The following is a 19,981-nucleotide window of genomic DNA, read 5'->3' on the forward strand; positions in this document are numbered from 1 at the left end:
AGATAGATAGATAGATAGATAGATAGATAGATAGATAGATAGATAGAGGGCACAGGGTGAGTTGAAGATGAAAGGGTGATATCTGGAGAATAAAATTAAGGGGCAAGAGAGGATTATACTAGGAGAAGGAGAAAAGGAGAGGTAGAATGGGGTAAATTATCTCACATAAAACAGATAAGAAAAGGCTTTTACAGTGGAGGGGAAATGGGGAAGGTGAAAGGGAATGAGTGAATCTTATTTTCATTGTATTTGGCTTAAGGAGAGAATAACATACACACTCAATTGGGTATGGAAATCTGTCTTACCCTACAGGAAAATGGGGGGAAAGGAATAAGAGAGCAGACAGATGATAGAAGGGAGGTTAGATGGGGGGGAGGGGGTAATCAGAAGCAAACACTTCTAAGGAGGGACAGGGTCAAAAGAGAAAATAGAATAAATGGGGGGCGGGATAGGATGAAGGGAAATATAGTTAGTTTTTCACAACATGACTGTTATGGAAGTCTTTTGCATGACTACACATGTATAACCTGTATTGAGCTGCTTGACTTCTCAATGAGGATGCGTGGGGAGGGAGGAAGGGAGAAAATTTGGAACCCAAAGTTTTAAAAACAAATGTTAAAAATTGTTTTCACATGCAATTGGGAAATAAGATGTACAGGCAACGGGGTATAGAAATCTATCCTGTCCTATAGGAAAATAGAAGGTGAAGGGGATAAGAGAAGGCGGGGGGGATAGAAGGGAGGGCAAATTAAGAGAAGGGGTATTCAGAATGCATGCCTTCTTGGGGTGGGGGAGGGATAAGATGGGGAGAAATTTTGGAATTCAAAATCTTCTGGAAGTGAATGTTGAAAACTAAAAATAATTAATTAATAAAAAATGAGAAAAAAAAACTGCAGTGTGAGATAGTAAGAGATAAATAAAATGGATTAGCACACAGAGGTGAGAACCAAATTAAATAAATAAGAACCTGTAGTATACCCAAACCAGCTATGCAGATACCACCTACTGAAATGGAAAAAGGAGGGTATAAAGCAACTTTATTTAGCTATACCCTGCCTTACATTGTGAACAGAATTCAAGTTTCCCAGAAAATCCATCTTGTGAATATTCCATCAGACTGTAAGATCCTCCAGGGCAGGGTTTTTCTTTGTATCCCAAGAACTTAGCTGCCGACTGGCACAGAGTCGGCACTTAACCTGCTTAAAGATGGACTGTAATGACTGATAGACAAATTTTTAAAATTGCTAAACCTGAAAAGTTTAAGTGTGATTAATGCATCATCTAATTGATGGGTATATGTGTGTGTGTGTTATTCTTAAATTTTTTTTTTCCAATTATGTTAATCACTTTCTTTTCAGGATTTCTATTTTGGTTATTTGTTGGGATTTTCAAATTTTTTTTGTCTTGGTTTTTGTTGCATTTCCAAATTTGTTCTTTCTTTTTGTTAATTAATGTTTAGAGATAAAAATTTTTCTCCAAGAATTGTTTTTGCTTGCATCCCAAAAATGTTAGTTTGTGGTCTCATTTTGTCACTGACTTAAGTGAAATTATCTATCATTTCTATGATTTGTCCTCCTACCCATTCTTTTTTTTAATTTGTATTTATTTCATTTTTAATTTATGAACCAAAAAAAATTTCCATAACGTAGTATAATTTAAAGAAAGATTTCACACGAATCTGCAAATCTATTATGTACAATTTGCTATTTCTTTTCAATAAAAGTGATCATGTAAATTTCTTTTTTCTCCCCCCCCCCACTCTAGAGATGGCTAAAATGAGATACAAATATGTATATATACATAAAATCCTTCTATATATAATTCTATTTATCCTTTCTTTTTCTGAATGCAAACAGTATCTTCCTTCATATGTCCTTTATAGTTAATTTGGGTATTTATAATAGTTAAAATAACTTATTCACTCAAAGTTGTTCTTAAAACAATGCTGTTATTGTATACAATGTTCTCTTGGTTCTGCTCATTTCACTCTACTATTTCATGCAAGACTATCCATGTTTTTCTAAGATCACCAAACTCATCATTTCTAACAGCACAGTACATTCACTTACAATCATATACCACAACTTGTTCAGCCAGGTAATCTTCTACCTATTCTTTAAGATTAAGTTATTTTGGTCTCCAATTGTTTTAAATATTTTTTTTCAATGGCCCTTTACTTAATTTAATTTTTATTGTAGTTTGTGGTCAGTAAAGGATGCGTATAATATTTTTTCTTTTCTACATTTATGAGATATTTTAAAACTTTTGTAAAGGTACACATTTCAGAAATATGTATATTCTTTTTTATTTCCAACCAATAATCTCCAGCTCTAACATATCTTATTTTTCTAAAATATTTTTCATGTCCTTAACTTCTTTCTTGTTTATTTTTTGGTTAGTTGTATCTAGCACTGAAAGGGATAAACTGAGGTGTCCCACTATTATAGCTCTACTGTACAATTCTCCTTTAGATGCCATATTACTGTACAATTCTCCTTTAGATGCCATACCATTGGGTACAGATAGGTTAAACATTGAAATCAATCAGGGTCTATGTTACCTTTCAGCAAAATGTAATTATCTATCTATTTAAATTAAGTTTATTTTTGCTATTTCTTTGTCTAAAATCATGACTGGTACCTCAACTTTTTTTTAGTTCAGTTAAGGTATGATATATTTTGCTCCAATATCTTATTTTAATTCTTTGGGAGTCTTTTATGTTTCAAATGTTTCTTATAAACAAAATATTATTAGATTTAGCTTTCTCATACTTCTTTAATCCTTTCCATTTTATGGGTGAATTGATCCCATTCAGATTCAGTTAGGATGGTTAATTGTGTACTTCTCTTCATCTTATGTATTTTCTTCTTCTCTATACACTTTGATACTTTTCTTTATGGTAGATTCTTACTCTTAAAGTTCCCCTTTAATATCCCTTCTCCAAGCCTTGGGTTTATTTTCCTTATGAATAATCCTTCCATGAATCTGTCCTCCCTCTTATTCTTCTTTTTCCCCTCTTCCTGTTCCTACCTGTATCCCTGTTGCATTAAGTATATTCCTTTAGATGAAAGTGAAGCCCACTTCCCCAATTCCCTTTTCTTTCCTCTCACAGCATCATCAAAACATAATAAAACTATTTATAGGTCTTCTCTCTCATTTGACTACTTCTATTATCTCTTATGCCATTAAGATTCTGAAAGAATCTTACTCTCATTCCCTCTATCAACCGGAAACTAACAATTCATCTTTATTATTTCTTTCTTATTCATTTGTATTTACCTTTTTAGTTTTTCCTTGATTTCTGTATTTATATTTCAAAGTTCCTTTGAAGGCCTGGTTTTTTTCACCAAGAATGTTTGCAAGTCCTCTATTTCACTGAAGGTTCCCTTTTTTCCTTGTGAGATTAACACTCAGTTTCGCTTATTTCTTTATAGTGATAGGTGTTGTATAATTCTAACCATGGATTCTCAATATTTGAATTCTTTCTTTTTGGTTGCTTGTAGTACTTCTTTTTCTTTTACCTAGAAATTCTGGATTTTGGCAATGACATTTCTTTTGGAGGTTTCTTTCAGGAGGTAATTGGTGGATAATTTCTATTTTCACATTGTCTAATTGTTCTAATATATCTGGGCAATTTTCCTTAAGTGATTTCTTCAAATATTGTAACCAAGTTTTTGGTTTTTTTGCTTTTGTCATAGATTTTAAATAATCTAATGATTCTTAAGTTATCACTCCTTGATGAGTTGTTTCTGATATAAGATATCTTACAGTTTCCTCTATTTTATCAATCATTTGACTTTGTTTTAATAATTAATTCTTTTTGTCTCCTGGAGTCATTAACTTTTAGTTGGTCCTCTCAGATTTTTAGGGATGTTTTCACTGGGATATGGTCTTATACCTCTTATGGTAGGACGTCGATTCTTTTTTCTATGTCTCTCCTTCACAGCTCTCACCTCTGAGAAATCCTAATTGCTTTTGCTAATTTTTTCTTTAAGGTTTTGATTGTAGGTGTTTTTTAGATATTTTCTTTTGGGTCTATGTCTTGGTCATACCTGGTATTAAAAAAATACTTTTTGTTGTTTGTTTACCCATTTTTGTTATTCATGCTCTGAGTTACTCTGAGAAACCTATCAACTTGAAGCTCTTTTCTTTGCCCCAGGGATCTATCTTTGGGTAAAACTCCCTCTTTTTTCAGGGGTCAGAGTAAATCAGGGGCCCTTCTTTTGATCTGTGCCTCTTTCTTCGCCACAGACACCAAGGTTCCCCCCTCATTCTGTGACCAGCTTGGGCTGAAGCCCTTTCTTTGGGAGGATGAAAGATTTAAAGCCAAACAAGTTCATCTTAGTGTTGGAGTAAAATGAAGGTTGAAATTTAAAATCAGAATGAAAGGATAGGACAGAAACTTTAAAAAAAAAAAGTACAGTGAAGAATAAATTATAAGAGAGAAATAAAATATTGTTTATAGTCAAGGAAGAAATGAGATGGTGGGGGAGAAAGAACTGAGGCAATCTACAGGTATAAAAAAAGGCATAAAAGGAACAAAGAAATAAAAATGATACTTTGATACTCTGATGATATTTGAAATGAACAGAGAAATAAAAACAATGACAGCCTGTAAAATCTTTCTAAATCAAACAGAATTCAAAACAAATGAGTTGAAATTGCCTATGAATGTTTATTTTTCTAAATGAAATAAAGTTTTATAAATAAATTTTTTTTCATTAGGCCTCTTAACTTCTTTAGTTTATGAGTGGAGTTAACTAGTATGTTTCACAAAGTTCAAAATTTCATTGATATTACATTATCGTGTAAATATGTATTACAATAACTTTTAGCTCTGACACCTGGTATATACCACCTTTAGTTTAAAATAATCATTTTTCCTAGACGACTGGGTACTTAAGCTAAATATGTGATATTTTTATTTAAATGTGCAAGAAAATGGTTATAAAAATTCAGTGTAAACTTCTTGAAGTTGTAGAAATGTTCTCATCAGAAAACATATATCAAAGTGATGAGCAATGGGTTTGATGACAGGACACAGAAAAACATGAAGGAGTAAGAAGCAGCAAAAGCAAGCTAATAACTATATTTTATGAGACCTACACTAAGAAGTCTGTCACACACACTGTCAGAAAAGTAGCAAAAAAAGTGTTTAAACAGCTGTGATGCGTATACTTTGTATAATCACTTTACAAATTTGCTTTCCAAACTCATGGCTCATTTAATGAATAACTGAAACCAAGCATGTATTAAGAAATATGTAGGGAAAATGTTTATTTTTCTTACCTGTTACCTCCAAGGGAATCCTGTAGTAATCTTGTTAGTTTAGAATCCCTATATGGTACATGAGTGGCTCTCTTACTTTTATCTCCCAATGCACTTATTACATTTCCAAGTGCCAGCTTAAAAAAAAAAAGATGAAAAATTGTATAATTATAATTAACTTCAAAGAAACTATGAGTTTGTGGAAATTAAGACTAAAAACTGGTTGCAACAATATTTAAAGTTGTAAAACAATTTCAATAGAATCCACTTAGGATATACCACACTATATGACATATGTAAAAGTAACACATTTTTGTTAAAATAAAGTCTCTAAAAATTGAATTATTTCATTGCTGATGATATCTAAAAATTTATAGAAGTAACAGGATACCATTTAGTGCTCTTGAAAAGTCATGAACTCACACTGCTAAGCTGGAAGGGACCTCAGAGATCATGTAGTTCAATTCCCTCACTATCCTGACACTGGTGCTCTTCCTTCTATGACTAAAACTATTAGAATGCAGCAAAGCAGGCTCTATTGTAATCACTGAAGGACTGGACACATTAGTGATTAATTCTATTGAATTTATGATCTTTGTTGTATTGTTATATATTTATTAAATTCATAAGACGAATGTATGTCTGAAATGTCTCTCCCTTCTCCCATCTCGTTCCCCCTTCCAAGCTGCCATCACATCTGAATTGTCTATTCCTTAGTGACCATGTCCTCTCAATAAAGGAAATAAATAACTCATGCTCATTCCTGAGACAGAGTAAAAAAAGGTTACATGCATCACTCTCCAACTTATACCTCATTTCAAAAGAGTTTAGCATGCTCGGAATCCTGAGCCTAAAACACCACCAGAAGTGTTACAAACCCCTACACATCTCTTCTCATCCCAAAAACAACTGAAATCATCCCCATATCAGCAGTTTCTGTGGCAGCTATTTTCTTGCTGTGCAGGGACAGACTAGCAATGCTGCTCTTCCTCAGAAATTCACAATTATCAAAAGTCAAGATCATAATCTTCCTTCTTGGCTCAATGTCCAAGTCTGATGGTGAGACCATTAAAATGGGTACTAAGATATAAAAGTCTGGCCTCCCTTGTTCTGTGCCTTTTTATCCGGTGGATCAGAAAGCAGCCTCAGTCAACTGCTTCCTCTACATCTTATCATTGACAAAAAGGGATCACACTCAAGAGGCCCCAACCACAGACCTGGAGTAGAAATGAGTGATAGAGAAATTAATGGAAGCAACAAACCCTGATATGAACAATATCTCAAACTACCAGTACTGCACAGAGATGGAGCAGCTTGGCATAGGAAAACATGTTCAATCTTGTAATTACGTCAATAGAAATGCAGCATTCACTATAAAAAATTATTCTATGAGCAGTTTTATATAATATCTCTTCCATATGTCCAAAGATACCTATGCTAAGCTTGGTTTTAAGTAAAACTTAGTTCCTAAGTTTTATGGCAATCACAAATTCTACTCCAAAAATAAATGTTACTAAGTACCATAGAATTTTCCAACACAATTTAAAAATAAGTTTTGGGCAAAACACTGCTTCCTACAATCTGAAAATTTCTTCAATTTTCATATATTCACATATTTAATAATCTAGATGGTAGTAATATTTGAAACAATTATTTCTTAAAAATTATCGAAATTTAGCATAAATTCAAAGCTTACCTGAAAATTCTTCTCCCTTAGATTATGTTCAAAATCATCAAAATATTTTGATATAAATTAAAGGTATTTTTAAATAAATAATGTTTAATTTAATATTAGTACCAAGAACAAAATATAATTTAAATCAATTTATAATTAGGAACCATTAAGCTTATAATTAAACAGACACTGATAAAAATAATTTTAATCAAAAGTAATGCTGTAATTAATGGGAAGAACAGGATTTCAACTTAAATGGATAGATTTGTCATTAAATTAAATTATAATTTAATTTGTTAGTTACTACCCAAAGTCCCTCAGTGTTCTATTTATATAAATACTTCCATTTAGGATATTATAAATTACAAAGGAAAAGAAAGACTAAAGTAATACATTGATATATTGACAGCTTAACACTTTTAATCAGTTTAACATCTTTAATCTTACTAGACCACAGTTGATAGATATGCCTTCTTTGGCCCTTTCTCCAGTAGCTCCTGTACGTTTTAATCTTTCTGATCCAGCAAGATCAACAAAATGAAATTTTGCAGTAAGGGTTTCAAATTCATTCATCTGGGATGACTCGGGTATCATCTTATTATCAAGTATATTTTCCTGTGATTAAGGAAATAAAAATCCAAGAAATTTGGTTAATAATAAAATGCCTTGTCTTCCCCTGTATGTACAATATGAGAGGCAAACTGGCATAATGGATGGAGCCTCACAGTTAGGAAGAACTGTATTCTAGTTCTCCGTTTGAATCAGAATGTCTATATAACCTTGGACAAGTCACTTAACCTCTAAGTGACAAAGGCAATTCTCTAAGAGTATAAACTGTAGAGATGAATATCAGCATTGGTAGAGTTTCCTTTCTGATACCAAAGAAATCACAGATCTTGCCTAAAAACAACATAGCCAAGGAAGTTTACGAAACAGGAGGTCAAACACAAAGGTCCACATAATAACATCCAAAGCTTGGATGGAAGAACAAGCAATAGAAACCTTTTTTAAGTATGGTTAAGTCTTCTTGTAAATCCATTATACAGATCAGATAAAAATGACTCTATCATTGGTGTATGTTCCAAAAGGAACAGTAGTGGCATGTCTATCAAGCCTACTACAAACATAGATATCACAAGAACTAGAACAGGAAGAGCAAAAACTATGTTCAAGCACAATCACAACAATGTCTAAACTTGCTTCTTAATCCTTCTAGTTTAGTTTCACTTCGTGAAAACAAGCCCAGTGGAAAGGAAAACAAACCAGAAGACTTTGCTGGGGAAAAGAATGGAAAGATGACACAGCTGAAACGGTGGGGAAATGCTACTCCATTAACAACACTGAGGACAGGTTGAGAATATATGTTAATGAAATGTGACAAGTGCTAGTCAAATGCCAAATTGGCCTTCTTTCTGTTCCTCATACACAGCACTCCACCTCCCAGCCTTTGCGCTAACTGTCCCATTCCCACCTTGTAGAATACCTTACTTCCTTAAAAAGCAGCTCAAGAATCACACAAAGCCTTTCCAGATCCCCCCAAATACTAGTGCCTTCCCTCCCTAAACTACATTATATTTAATTACTTCATATTTATTTGTATTTATTCTCTTCATGTTTATTCTGTGTATACTTACCTGTGTCCTTGTTATCTCTCCTATTTAAACAAAAGCTCCTTTTAAAGTAGGGATTGTTTCATTTATTGTACCTGTATTCCCTGTTCACTGAAGGCACTTAATTTTTGCTGTTTAATAAGTGGGCACCTTAGACAGACAAACTCAAGCCATCAGTGTTTAGGGTAAAACCTAGGTACAACCTTATGGCTTGTTCAAGAGGAACCTCCAAGTCCAGTGTTCCATAAGACACAGGGTAGATCATCTACATTATAAACCTATAAGCCTATCATGGAGTCAGGGTAATTGGAACTTTTCTCTATTTATCACTGAGTGGGCAAATTTTAAAGTCAAACAGTAATATTCTTCTAAGGAATGAAAGAAAAGATTAGGAAGAAAAGAAAGAAAGATAGGCCCTGCTGGTAGGGTAGGTTCAACCTGGTAACAGGATTGGAGATCATCACAGCAGTAGTAACAGCAAGTTTGTGCTGAGGGAACAACTTAATGGTCTCACTGAACTATTCAGACAATGGCATAGCTAAACTAATGCTCCGGCTTGTCCTAAAGGTAAGGAGTTGAAGCTGAGTCACTTACTCTGGGCCCAGCAAGCTACTGAGTGCCTTTAGTGAAGGTCTGCCTTTATCATCACATCTCATTGTTCCCAGCCAAGGGATGAGACTTATCCTTCTACCCTACCCCACTCCACCCCAACACACATACATAGATATATACACAATCAAAAAAAGGGTTCTTAGCCATGACTCCCTGAGGATGCCTCTGTTTGATAATGATAAATTTTTTATTTTTATTATGATTATTTTTAATGTTTAATGTTATAGATATTGTTTGATAGAACTCCAATATGGAGTCACTTGGGCTAAGTGGTCCTAATGCCAATAGAAGCAGACAATTTTACTTTTCCACTGTTAACTCTGTGTCAGATGGATCAGGCTAGTAGCTTTTGAGTGAATAAACTCTTGATCTGCTACTGGGGCCTTGAGTCATTCTCCTTCTTCTGCCTTAATTAACTTTGCACCCTCCCATTAGTTTGTGGTCCTGATAAAAAAAAAAAAAAAAACTCCCCCTACCTGACCTTCACCCAAGTCTGGTATCAGTAAAGAAAAACGAAAACGTTTCTACCACAACACATCTCACTTACCACCCAGCTGGGGTAAGTTTCTTGCATGGGGAAAAAGCTCTTTATATTGCAATAGTGTGTGGATACACATTATGTTTGCCTGCTTTCTGTCTTACAACAATAAAGTTCATGATTTTATCATGTCCTGAGTACCAATTTTCTAGAAATTCCAAAGTCAGGTATTTGCTTTAACCCAAGCTTTAAGAGGCTAATTATAGCACTCTGGCCTTCCCCACTCCCAGCACTTTTCTTTCTCTTAAGGTTTTACTCTCCTAAAATGCTTACACTTTCCTGAGGTTTGGATACTTGCATGGGGTCAAGGTACTCCCAGAAAGACCTATACTCCTTCATCATTCACTATCCTGAGTCATAAGGCCCTTGGGCCTTTGCCCTGAAAGTAATGGTGCCCTTATATCCTCTACAAATCCCAAATTTCAACATCCTAGATAAAAGGACATGTCCAAAAAGCCAGTAGACCTCCATTTTACTGACTCTGTCTCATAAATCTGATTTCTCTTCTATAAATGACAGGGTCAAAAAGTAGTTTCTAAGATCCCCTCTGGCTCTAACAGTCTTTGAATTTATAGGGTCCATTTGACTCTACTTCATCTAAACCTCAATTTCTCCACCCCCCCACTCCCATTCCCTAGGCCTCAATTTCAATAAGAATTGAATGTGCCTTCCTCTGTGTACTTTAGCAAGTTATTTCCTCTCATGAAGGTCATTTCTTTCTTATTAAAATCAAGGAATTAGACTGGGTAATTCCTAAGGTCTCCTCCAGCTCTAACATAATACACTGATATCTGGGCAGAGCATAAGTTTCAAGCCCAAGTTTCAAGCCCTCTCCTAGTTATTCTATCTGTTTACTGTAAAAAAAAAAAAAATAGTATTCTACCCATACTCCCAAGTAACCAGGCTTCTTAGATGCCAAGTGAAAAAGGAAAAACTAATTACTCTGAAAACTAGGTGCTATGACCATTTTAAATAGGGAACTAAAAAATTATCTTCTTCTGGGGAAGGCAGGAAGGAGGACAGCCTTCCCAACCAGCGGCCTGTAGTGTTTGTACTGTTTGCTCCAGATGCAAAAATTAAAGCTAAAAACCTATGGTTAATAGCTGCATACTATAAGACTACTTAGTTATGAGCCTATTTTAATAGCTGCATATTATGTAAACCTAGTGTGTTCATCAATTACTTGTCTCTAGAAAGTTTAAGTGTTAAATTACCTTTATTTAACCAGGTTAGAATGAAACTCAATAAGATATGATTGAGACAATGAATCTTCTATGTGTGTAATATAGAAGACTTCATTTTGAGCAGAAAAAAATTCATGTAATAATCAGTATTAAAAGCACAATTATCCTTCCAGTGACTCAGATTTACTATTTTAAAGTCATTTTTGAATCTTCTCTCTACCTTACTCCTTACATGCAATGTATTGCCAAGTTTTGTTGATTTTTACCTCCACAATACATCTTGTATACAACCTCTTTTCCACACTTACACAACCACAACCTTAGTTTTGGCACTTATCTCTTCTTCCACAACTGTAACAGTCTCTTAAACGGTCACTTAGCTAGTCTCTTTACTCTCTAATCCATCCTCCATCCAGCTGCCAAATTGATACTTCTTAAACATAGTTCTCACTGCCTTCACCTGCTCATAAAAATATACCTGTAGAATATAATCCTTTGTTTGGCTTTTAAAGCCTTTCACCATATAGTATTAGATTAGAAAAATAGTCTAATCTTATTGCATATGCATTTTTTTTCACTTAGTCCTTACATTCTGGTCAAATTGGCTTGCTTGTTGTTAACCAGCCAATACATTCTATCTCTAGTCTTAATGCTTTTGCAAAAGCATCCAGCTGTTCCACATAAATAGAATGGACTCCCTCTTCACCTCTGCCCTGTAGAAAACCTAACTTCTTCAAAGCCCAAGTTCAAGTGGTAACAAGAAACCTACTCTGATCACCCCAGTTGCTAGGTTTCCCCCCTCCTCCACAAAAACAGTGTACATTTTATAATTTTCTATGTATATGCTGTTTCCCCTGAAGAAAATGCAAGCCTACTGAAGAAAAAACTTTCAATGTTGCATTTATATTTCCACTGCCTATTGATAATAATTATTAGCTAACATTTATGTAGTACTTTGAGGTTTGCAATGTGCTTTAGATATGTTACTTCATTTGATACTCACAACAACACTGTAAGGTAGGTATTATTATTATTCTCATTTTATTGATGAGGAAGCTGAGGCTGAGAAAAGTTAACTAATTTGCCCTTGGTCACACACTGTCTGAAGCAGGATTTAAAACTCAGGTCTTCTCAATTCCAATCCAACAGTATCAACAGCTCCATCTAACTGTCTAGGACAGTGCTTGCCATATATTGAATAATCTGGGGAAAATCAAATTTAAATTTAAGAAAGTCAAAGAGTTTGAGAAATTAGAAACAGAAACTTACAGCATCTATTTTGGGACACACTCTGGTCTGACACAAGTGAATGGTAAAAATGGCATGTGAACGAGAACTTTGCACATTCATCTGAGTACTTGCAGTGGTTCGAGATAAAGCACCCAGCTTTAAACACTGCATCATCTAGAAAAGGGGAAGAGGAGAAAAAAATAACACTTGACCAATATTTAAATGAGATACAACACAAATAGTTAAACCAATCATATTTACTGATGTATAGGACAGAGTTGGTAACATATTGTTTTACATCATTGTTGTAGGTGCAACCAATCTTTGAGATTAAATTCCAAGTTCAATAGGATATTATTTTAATAGAAGAAAAATAGAAGAAAATCCTGTAAGATTTATTTGTTCAATATTTATTGATATATTTATTTTGAATTTTATTTGAAAATTATTTCCTAATAAGGCATTTGCAGATTGACAACATATATGTATATCTGTGTACACACATATGCGCGCACATGCACACACACACACACACACACACAGACCCCCCAAGTCTTTTGCTGATTTTTAAGTTTTTTACAGTAGTCTCCTTTAAAAGATCACAACAGTATTAAAACCGTGATGGCAAATAATGCAAAAGGATTCTGGTTCTCACACTTTATCCCATCCATTTTATCCCTTTTTCTGCACTGTAATTTATTAAAAGAAATGATCTTTGTATTTCAGTACACAACCTAAAGCTTTGAACATATTAAAAGCTTTATAAATGTTCAATAATTATTTGAAATATAAGTTAGTCATCACCTCTGATTCTGTATTCACACTACGTGTTGTAACTCCCACAGTATAAATTCCTCCAGTTGAGTCTTCATGGATTCGTATATTGGACTTTTTGTTTTTTGCATCAATGTCACGTGTGGTATCAAAAAGGTCAAGAACTTCTTCATTATAAAGCTAGCAAAATAAAATATTGTAAAATGTTGGTCTTGATGAAAATTTCCTTTCTGATACTGAAAAATTCTTTTTTGAAAACTACTTTTCTCTCAGTTATTTATAACTCTATATTTCTTTAATAAGATTACCATTTAAAAGCAGCTAATACAGAAGGAGGCAATTAAAAGTAAAATAAAATCTACTAGAAAACAATATTTACAAAATTAGTCATTTAAGATACATAATATGCAAAACAGCAAATGACTTTTTAGGTGAAGACATAAGTAAAAAGGAAAGATCAAGGTAAAAGTTACCTGTTAGCTAGGGTAAATAAAACGAAAGCTTGAAACCAGATTTGAAGAATTTTTACCACACAGGAAAAAGTATATACTTCAATTTTCACATATCCTGAAAAATTACTTTAGGCATGCAGAAAAGTAAACTTAACATTTCAATTGGTTTAATATAGTAATTGACAAAGTTAGGATTTTTTTGGAAGCAGGCTGAGCAAATCTTTGTCATGCAGGTCAAGGGATAGGTCCCCTTAGTTGGAAAGAAAACATTCAATCATGTAAAATGTAAATGTAATTAGGATCAGCAAGTTTATGTGTAGTTCTAGAAAGTTAAAAATGTTTCTCAGGTGAACACTGATTCTTTTAGGGGATTTAGAAATCATCAGATACATCATCCCTTAGTAAGCTATCAGTAAGTCAGAAGGACATCACAATTGTAATAATATACTATTTTAATATAAACTACTTCCTTGGTAAAATACTTATTACTACACAAAATTTAGGTGGGTGGGTCATACATAACAGTGTAATTTGTGACTTGGATGTTTAACTATGAACAAGGTGAACTATGAAGGAGCCTTCTAAAATAATTTCAGTGAGGTTCTTGGTTTAAATGGGAAACTGGTTAATAATGAGATCCATTTTATGGATCAATATCTAAATTCCTTTAGGTGGGGAACAAAATAGGTGATATTTAATTTGAACTTCCTCGCAAATAATGTCCTAAGTTTAAGTGTAAGCAATACTTTCGATATTTTGATAGATCCATGAACTTATCAATATGGGTATTGTTTCCATCATTGCATTCCTCCACAACTTTTCTCATCCTGTGCAATTCTTGATCAAGCTTTTCTCATCATTTCTCTTCATGGAGGATTTAATATTCAGAAGACCTTCTGTGCTTTTAAATAACATTTTGTAGATACCAACATAGTATTCAGATTAGTTTGTTTTACTCTTGCTACATGATTCTTGCTACTCTTCTGGTCGTACATATCCATGTGATGAAGTTTTCACTACTTTTCATGTGCTAGGTATCATTGTCACACTACACAACCTATTTACACATTTGTTTATGCAATTGTGATTCTTCTGAGTTTGTGGTGTTCCATGATTCACACCCATATAGTGTCACTGTTAAGTATACTGGGGTTGAAAAGATGGAATCTAAAGGCAATGAGCAGCTTATCATCATTGAAAGCAAAATTAACAAAATCAAGAAAAAAAAAACCTACTGAATAACAACAGCAAAAACAAACATTTACATAGCATTTACAATGTGCCAGGCACTGAGCTAATCAGTTAAAATCTCATTTGATCTTCACAACAATACTAAGAGATGACTTCTATTAGTATCCCCATTTTACAGATGGGGAAACTGAGGCAAACAGGTTAAGTGACTTGCCCAAGGTCACACAGCTACATAAATATCTGAGACTTAATTGGAATTCAGATCTTCTTGATTCCAGGCCCAGTACTCTATCCACTGTGCCACCTATCTGAATTGATAAATAAAACTAGGAGCTATTTAAAAATAAATAGCAAGCCTGATTAAAAAGAAAACCAAATTTTCAAATCAATATTATAAAAATGAAGAATTCTGAACATCTTTATAAGCTAATGAAGAATGACAACAGCTGAACCACAAAAACATTTTAGAGACAACACTAAAAATGAACAACTCTGAAAGCTATTAAAAACTATGATAAATATAATGGCCATAGCCATCAATGATGAAATTTAATATCCAATACAGAGGTGATGGATTTAAGGAACAGAAGGAGATAAATTTCTACGTATGGACAATGAGTGAATTTGTTTTGCCTATATCACAAGAAATTTGTTCATTTGTTTTTACAGTGTAATGGAAGTAGGAAAGAGGAAAAAAAAGTTTTTGCTTGTTCGTTTTTTAAATAGAGAGGTAAGGATGCTCTAGATATGAAATGTTAGGTAAACTTTCAGATGAGGTTACTCTGCCCAAATGCATATCACAGTTTGGTTAATATGTATTCTTTATACATTTTCCCCCAAATAACTAGGGCAAATTCTATTTTAGAATTTTTATTTTTTTCAATTAACAAAAATTCACCTTTTCTCCCTCTCACTGCAACCCTCGTTCCCTCTCCCCACTGACAATGAAAGAAAACAAATTTCTCATTGCAAACATATAGTCAAGGAAAAGAAATTCCCAAATTGGCCATGTCCCCCAAAAAAATATCTCATTCTGCACTTTGAATTCTTCACCTTTCTATCAGGGGTGGATAGCATGTTTTATCATGTCTTCTAGACTAGTGGTTGATCATTATGCTTATCAGAATTCTTAATTCTTTCAAAGATGTTTGTCTTTACCATAATATCACTGTATACATTGTTCTCCTGATTCTGTTGCATCAGTTCATACAAGTCTTCCTAGGTTTCTCAAAAACCATTCCTTTCATTATTTCTTACAGCAAAATAATATTTCATCACATTTATATAGTCTACTTATTCAGCCATTCCTCAATTTATGGACACCCATTCAGATTCCCATTCTTTGCTACATCAAAAGAAGCTATAATCTTATACATCCTTAGAGAAAAGTTTGTTTTGCTTAGCACTAATTCCTCCTTTATTCCCTCTCCTTCTAATTCCCCTTTCTTCCTTCTTGCCTTTTCTACTATTTCCCTGTGTATGTATGTGTATTCATCATCCTTGATCAGTTCAGAATAGAATGAGGTTCATATATCAGCTGCTCCTTCTCATCTCCTCCTCCTTTTTGTATAGACGGCTATTCTGATCAAATTACTGGTCATGACATTATATTTATTTGACGAAAATATTCTGAAATGAACAGTGCTAATTATTTTTGCTTGGTATAAACATTTATCAAGTTTTTTATTCATCAGTTACAGTGTGGTTTTCTTATCAGAATGAGTTATGCATTCAGGTCATAGAACCCATCAATATACAAAATTAAACACACATAAAAGGGTTTCACAAAAGATGCAGTACATTTCCAAATAGCATAGTAACATATGCATATATTTAGTAAACAAAAAGAAATAGCTCTTTTGACTCATGATGAAAAATGCTATCCACCTCCAGAAAGAACTGATGAATTGTGAGCGCAGACTGAAGCATACATTTTCACTTTCTTTATATTTTCTTGCTGGGGAGGGAGGAGTGGGGGAGAGGAGAGGGTGACATGGCTAATATAGAAATATGTTTTGTCTTCTCAATGGGTCAGGGAGGGGGGCTGGAGGGAGGAAGAGAATTTGGAACTGAAAGTTTTTAAAAATCAATGTTAAAAATAAATAAATTTTAAAAGAGGGAAAAAGAAACACCTTTTTCAAGTACAATTTTAAAAATCAGTACCAGTTTTAAAAAGAACAGATGTTTTAAAAACAATCTTAATATTATTCCACGTTGTTTAATCATATGCAAAAATATAAAAACAATTCTTACTGAACCACTTAAATGGAGACAAAGATTTTTTTAAAAGTTGAGAAAATAATCAAATATTACCTCTAAGAACTGAGAATTAACTTTAAAATCAGGGGGTGGAACTCCATTTTTAATAGCAATTTCTTTTTTTTCTTCAATACACTTAAAAAGATGCTTAACAGCACGAGAAATAATACCCTGTTCTTCTTCAATGATATTGACATCAAATCCTGTTCCCATAGTATATGTTTTACCAGCTCCAGTCTAAATATAAGAAAAAAAGAAAATGATCAAACTTGCCAAAAAGAAAAGATACAGTTTTAGACAATGTCAAGAATAGCAATAAAACTGCTACCGAACAGCACTTCTGTTATGGAATGGCTTGACTTATTTCCTACCATTTAGTCATAATTCAGTACTCACTTGTCCATAAGCAAAAACGGTAGCATTGTAGCCCTCAAAACAACCTTCAATTAGTTTTTCTATACACTGTGTGTAGATCTGTTCTTGCTGGGATTCGATATCAAACACGTAGTCAAAGGTAAAAGCTTTATCTTTTCCTAGAAACACCTGAGGTTCACCCGGTGTGACAGAAGTACAAATATGACATCCTTCAATTTTTTCTTTTGCAAGTTGAGGTCGAATTCTGTAAAAAACAAATATACAAATAAGATAATTGGGCTTTCATTGGCTCAGGTTCTTGTGCTTAGTTGTCAGAAGAGGCAACATGGTTAATGCCACTTCTACCACACAAGAAATATGCTGGGCTAGAGTAACACCATCACGCTCAGCTACTGTATTCACTTTGGCCAAAAAAGACAAGAGTGATCTCAACTTCAAGCACTAGTTCCAGGAATGAAAGACCTTGGCTTTCCAAATTACCTGACCTTAAAGATGTTAAAGCAGTTGGTAAGGAATCATTAACCCAAGGTGAATACGAAAGAGGTGTTGACCACCTGAAAAATGTCATAGTTGTCTATGGGCAGCAGGTATTGCCAGTTTTGTAGCAAACTCTTCCATCATCATTGTTCCAAATGTTTCTTACTAGGTTACTACTAATTAATCAGAGAATTATTAAATACATAGTTTGGGTGAAGATAATACAGAGTGGGAAACTTGTAGACATAAAACCTAGATAAAATATACATATTTTAAATTCATAACCAAGAAGATGAGCAGGAGGGGATAAAAAACAGGAAGTGTACTAGGTATGGACTATTTGTCATATTGAAATCAATCAAAGTTTATTTTAATTTTATATAGTTAAATTTGCCTTGACTGTTTACTGTGTTTTGATTATAAAATTTAATTATATAAGTAGACTGTGTGAATTATCTAAATATCACTGTCACTTATTACTATACTATGTAATTGTAACATATGTGACATGATACTACTGTATGTTAAAATACCTACTGTTAATTTTTGAAAAGCAAAGTTAAAGCAATAAAAAAGAATTTTGTATTTTATGCAAATTTTTAAGATAATCTGAAATATAATGTGATATATATCATTCAAAACCTGATACTTTGTAACATTTGTAATATAGAATACTTTAAAAAATATTGTTGTTAATGCTTGAATTGAAAATCCTAACTGAATTAAAATGCATTTACATTGAAATTAATTTTAATTTTAAATGACTGGGAAATTATATTTAAAAACTGACTTAGCAACCCATCAAAAAAGTATTAAAGGATTTATAATGAACTCAATATGGAACATACTCACCAAAAGTCAAACAAATTCTAGAAGAATTCTTTTCTTTAACTAGGTATAAAGATGTACTCTTAGATAAGTTCACCTACTTATCTATACAATAAAATTATTCCTTCATTTTCTCTTGGGGGACTGGCTGTAAGCCAAAAAAAAAAAAAAAAAGGTGAAGCTGGGAAGTTGATGATGTTTGCCTTGATGCCTTTTTCTCTTCCATTTACTTAGTTTCCTCATGTTCTCTTCTCTCCATTCCATTCAAAAACTTCCTTCAGGACATGATCAGATATCATGCCATTTATGTGGCAATGTGAATTTAAGTTAATGTTAACATATGTTGACATTTCTCTCTCCCTGGCCTCTCTCTAATGTACTTTAAATGTTTATTGATAGCCTTTCTTTTAACATTACTTTCATTTATGAATACTTTTCTCTACTATCCACATCCAGTGCATCATCCCTTAGAAGGAGGAAGGAGAGAGAAAGGAAGGAAAGAAGGACGGAAGGAAGGAAAAAGAGTTTAGCAAGCTAACCAATACATTAATTCAGTTTAACAATAAGTGTAACACTCCACGGCCATGGTCCTTCACCTCTCCAATGAAGAGAAAAAGTTACATTCTCTCCACCTCTCTTCCAGTAGATGGCTGTGGAGAAGAGAACGAGGCTGGTGACTTTGCACAGCCCTACCTCACTTAAATCCAATTCACCTGTAAGTCATGACATCTCCTTCCTGATGTCTTGGTCCTCTAGGAGAACAAAGGACAAACAACAACAAAATAAAAGGCTCAGGCATTAAAATGACAAAGAATTAAGGTTCTTTTGTTGTCATTTCCATTTGTTGTAGTTATAATATACTTCTCTCTCCATAGCATACTTCTCTCTCTCTGAATTCTTCCTTTTCCTAGATCCTTATGGCATTGTAATTTTCTATTACACTCATACATTGTTTAGTCCAAAATGAGTCAGTCAAGCATTTATCAATGGATTTCCAGTTCTTCACTTCTAGAAAAAGTATTGCTGTAAATATTTTAGTGTATTTTCAACCTTTCTTTGTTTCAAATCCCCTTCTCAACCCTATTACTCACTCTCATCCCTATTCACTTCAACACTTTCCCTCCAATATCTCATTCCATATAGGTTCATTCCTTTTGTGGTGCCCTCCAAAACTCTTGCACTCTAATTAACAAATTTCCCTTTGTTTTAAATATCTTCTTTTAATGTTCCTTCTATCTTTTGGCACTCACTGAGGCCTACCTCCTCCTGGTTGATGCTGCATCCTTGGACATAATTTCCAGTACTAGCTGCATTGTCTCCCACACCTCCCTTCACCCCAAATCATTGTTCCCATAGGGGAGTCACAAGACTCCTTATTATCCATTGCCACCTTCAGACTCCCTCTACTGCTGTTAATCAGCAAATTCTTCTCTCTTGACATCCCATCAATCTATATTTACCACCTAATCCAGATCCCAGTAACTGTTTTCTAGTAGCTCCTAGACATC

General features: G+C 33.7%; 1 protein-coding gene across 6 annotated transcripts in view; it reads right to left on the bottom strand.

Annotated features, from left to right (window-relative positions):
- The window catches only part of KIF21A (kinesin family member 21A), a 178,985-nt gene that overhangs the window by 103,391 nt on the left and 55,613 nt on the right, over positions 1-19,981 (bottom strand). For all 6 annotated transcript variants that reach the window (XM_027858956.1, XM_027858953.1, XM_027858954.1 and 3 more), the window contains exons 2-7: positions 17,190-17,412; positions 16,848-17,030; positions 12,922-13,071; positions 12,157-12,291; positions 7,391-7,558; positions 5,290-5,405 (exon numbers count right to left, since the gene is read on the bottom strand). In XM_027858956.1, coding sequence (XP_027714757.1) covers positions 5,290-5,405; positions 7,391-7,558; positions 12,157-12,291; positions 12,922-13,071; positions 16,848-17,030; positions 17,190-17,412 — 975 coding nt within the window. The remainder of the gene's footprint in view (positions 1-5,289; positions 5,406-7,390; positions 7,559-12,156; positions 12,292-12,921; positions 13,072-16,847; positions 17,031-17,189; positions 17,413-19,981) is intronic.

This window comes from Vombatus ursinus, unplaced genomic scaffold (genome assembly GCF_900497805.2).
Source record: "Vombatus ursinus unplaced genomic scaffold, bare-nosed wombat genome assembly UNPS02013950.1, whole genome shotgun sequence".
Lineage (NCBI taxonomy): Eukaryota > Metazoa > Chordata > Mammalia > Diprotodontia > Vombatidae > Vombatus > Vombatus ursinus.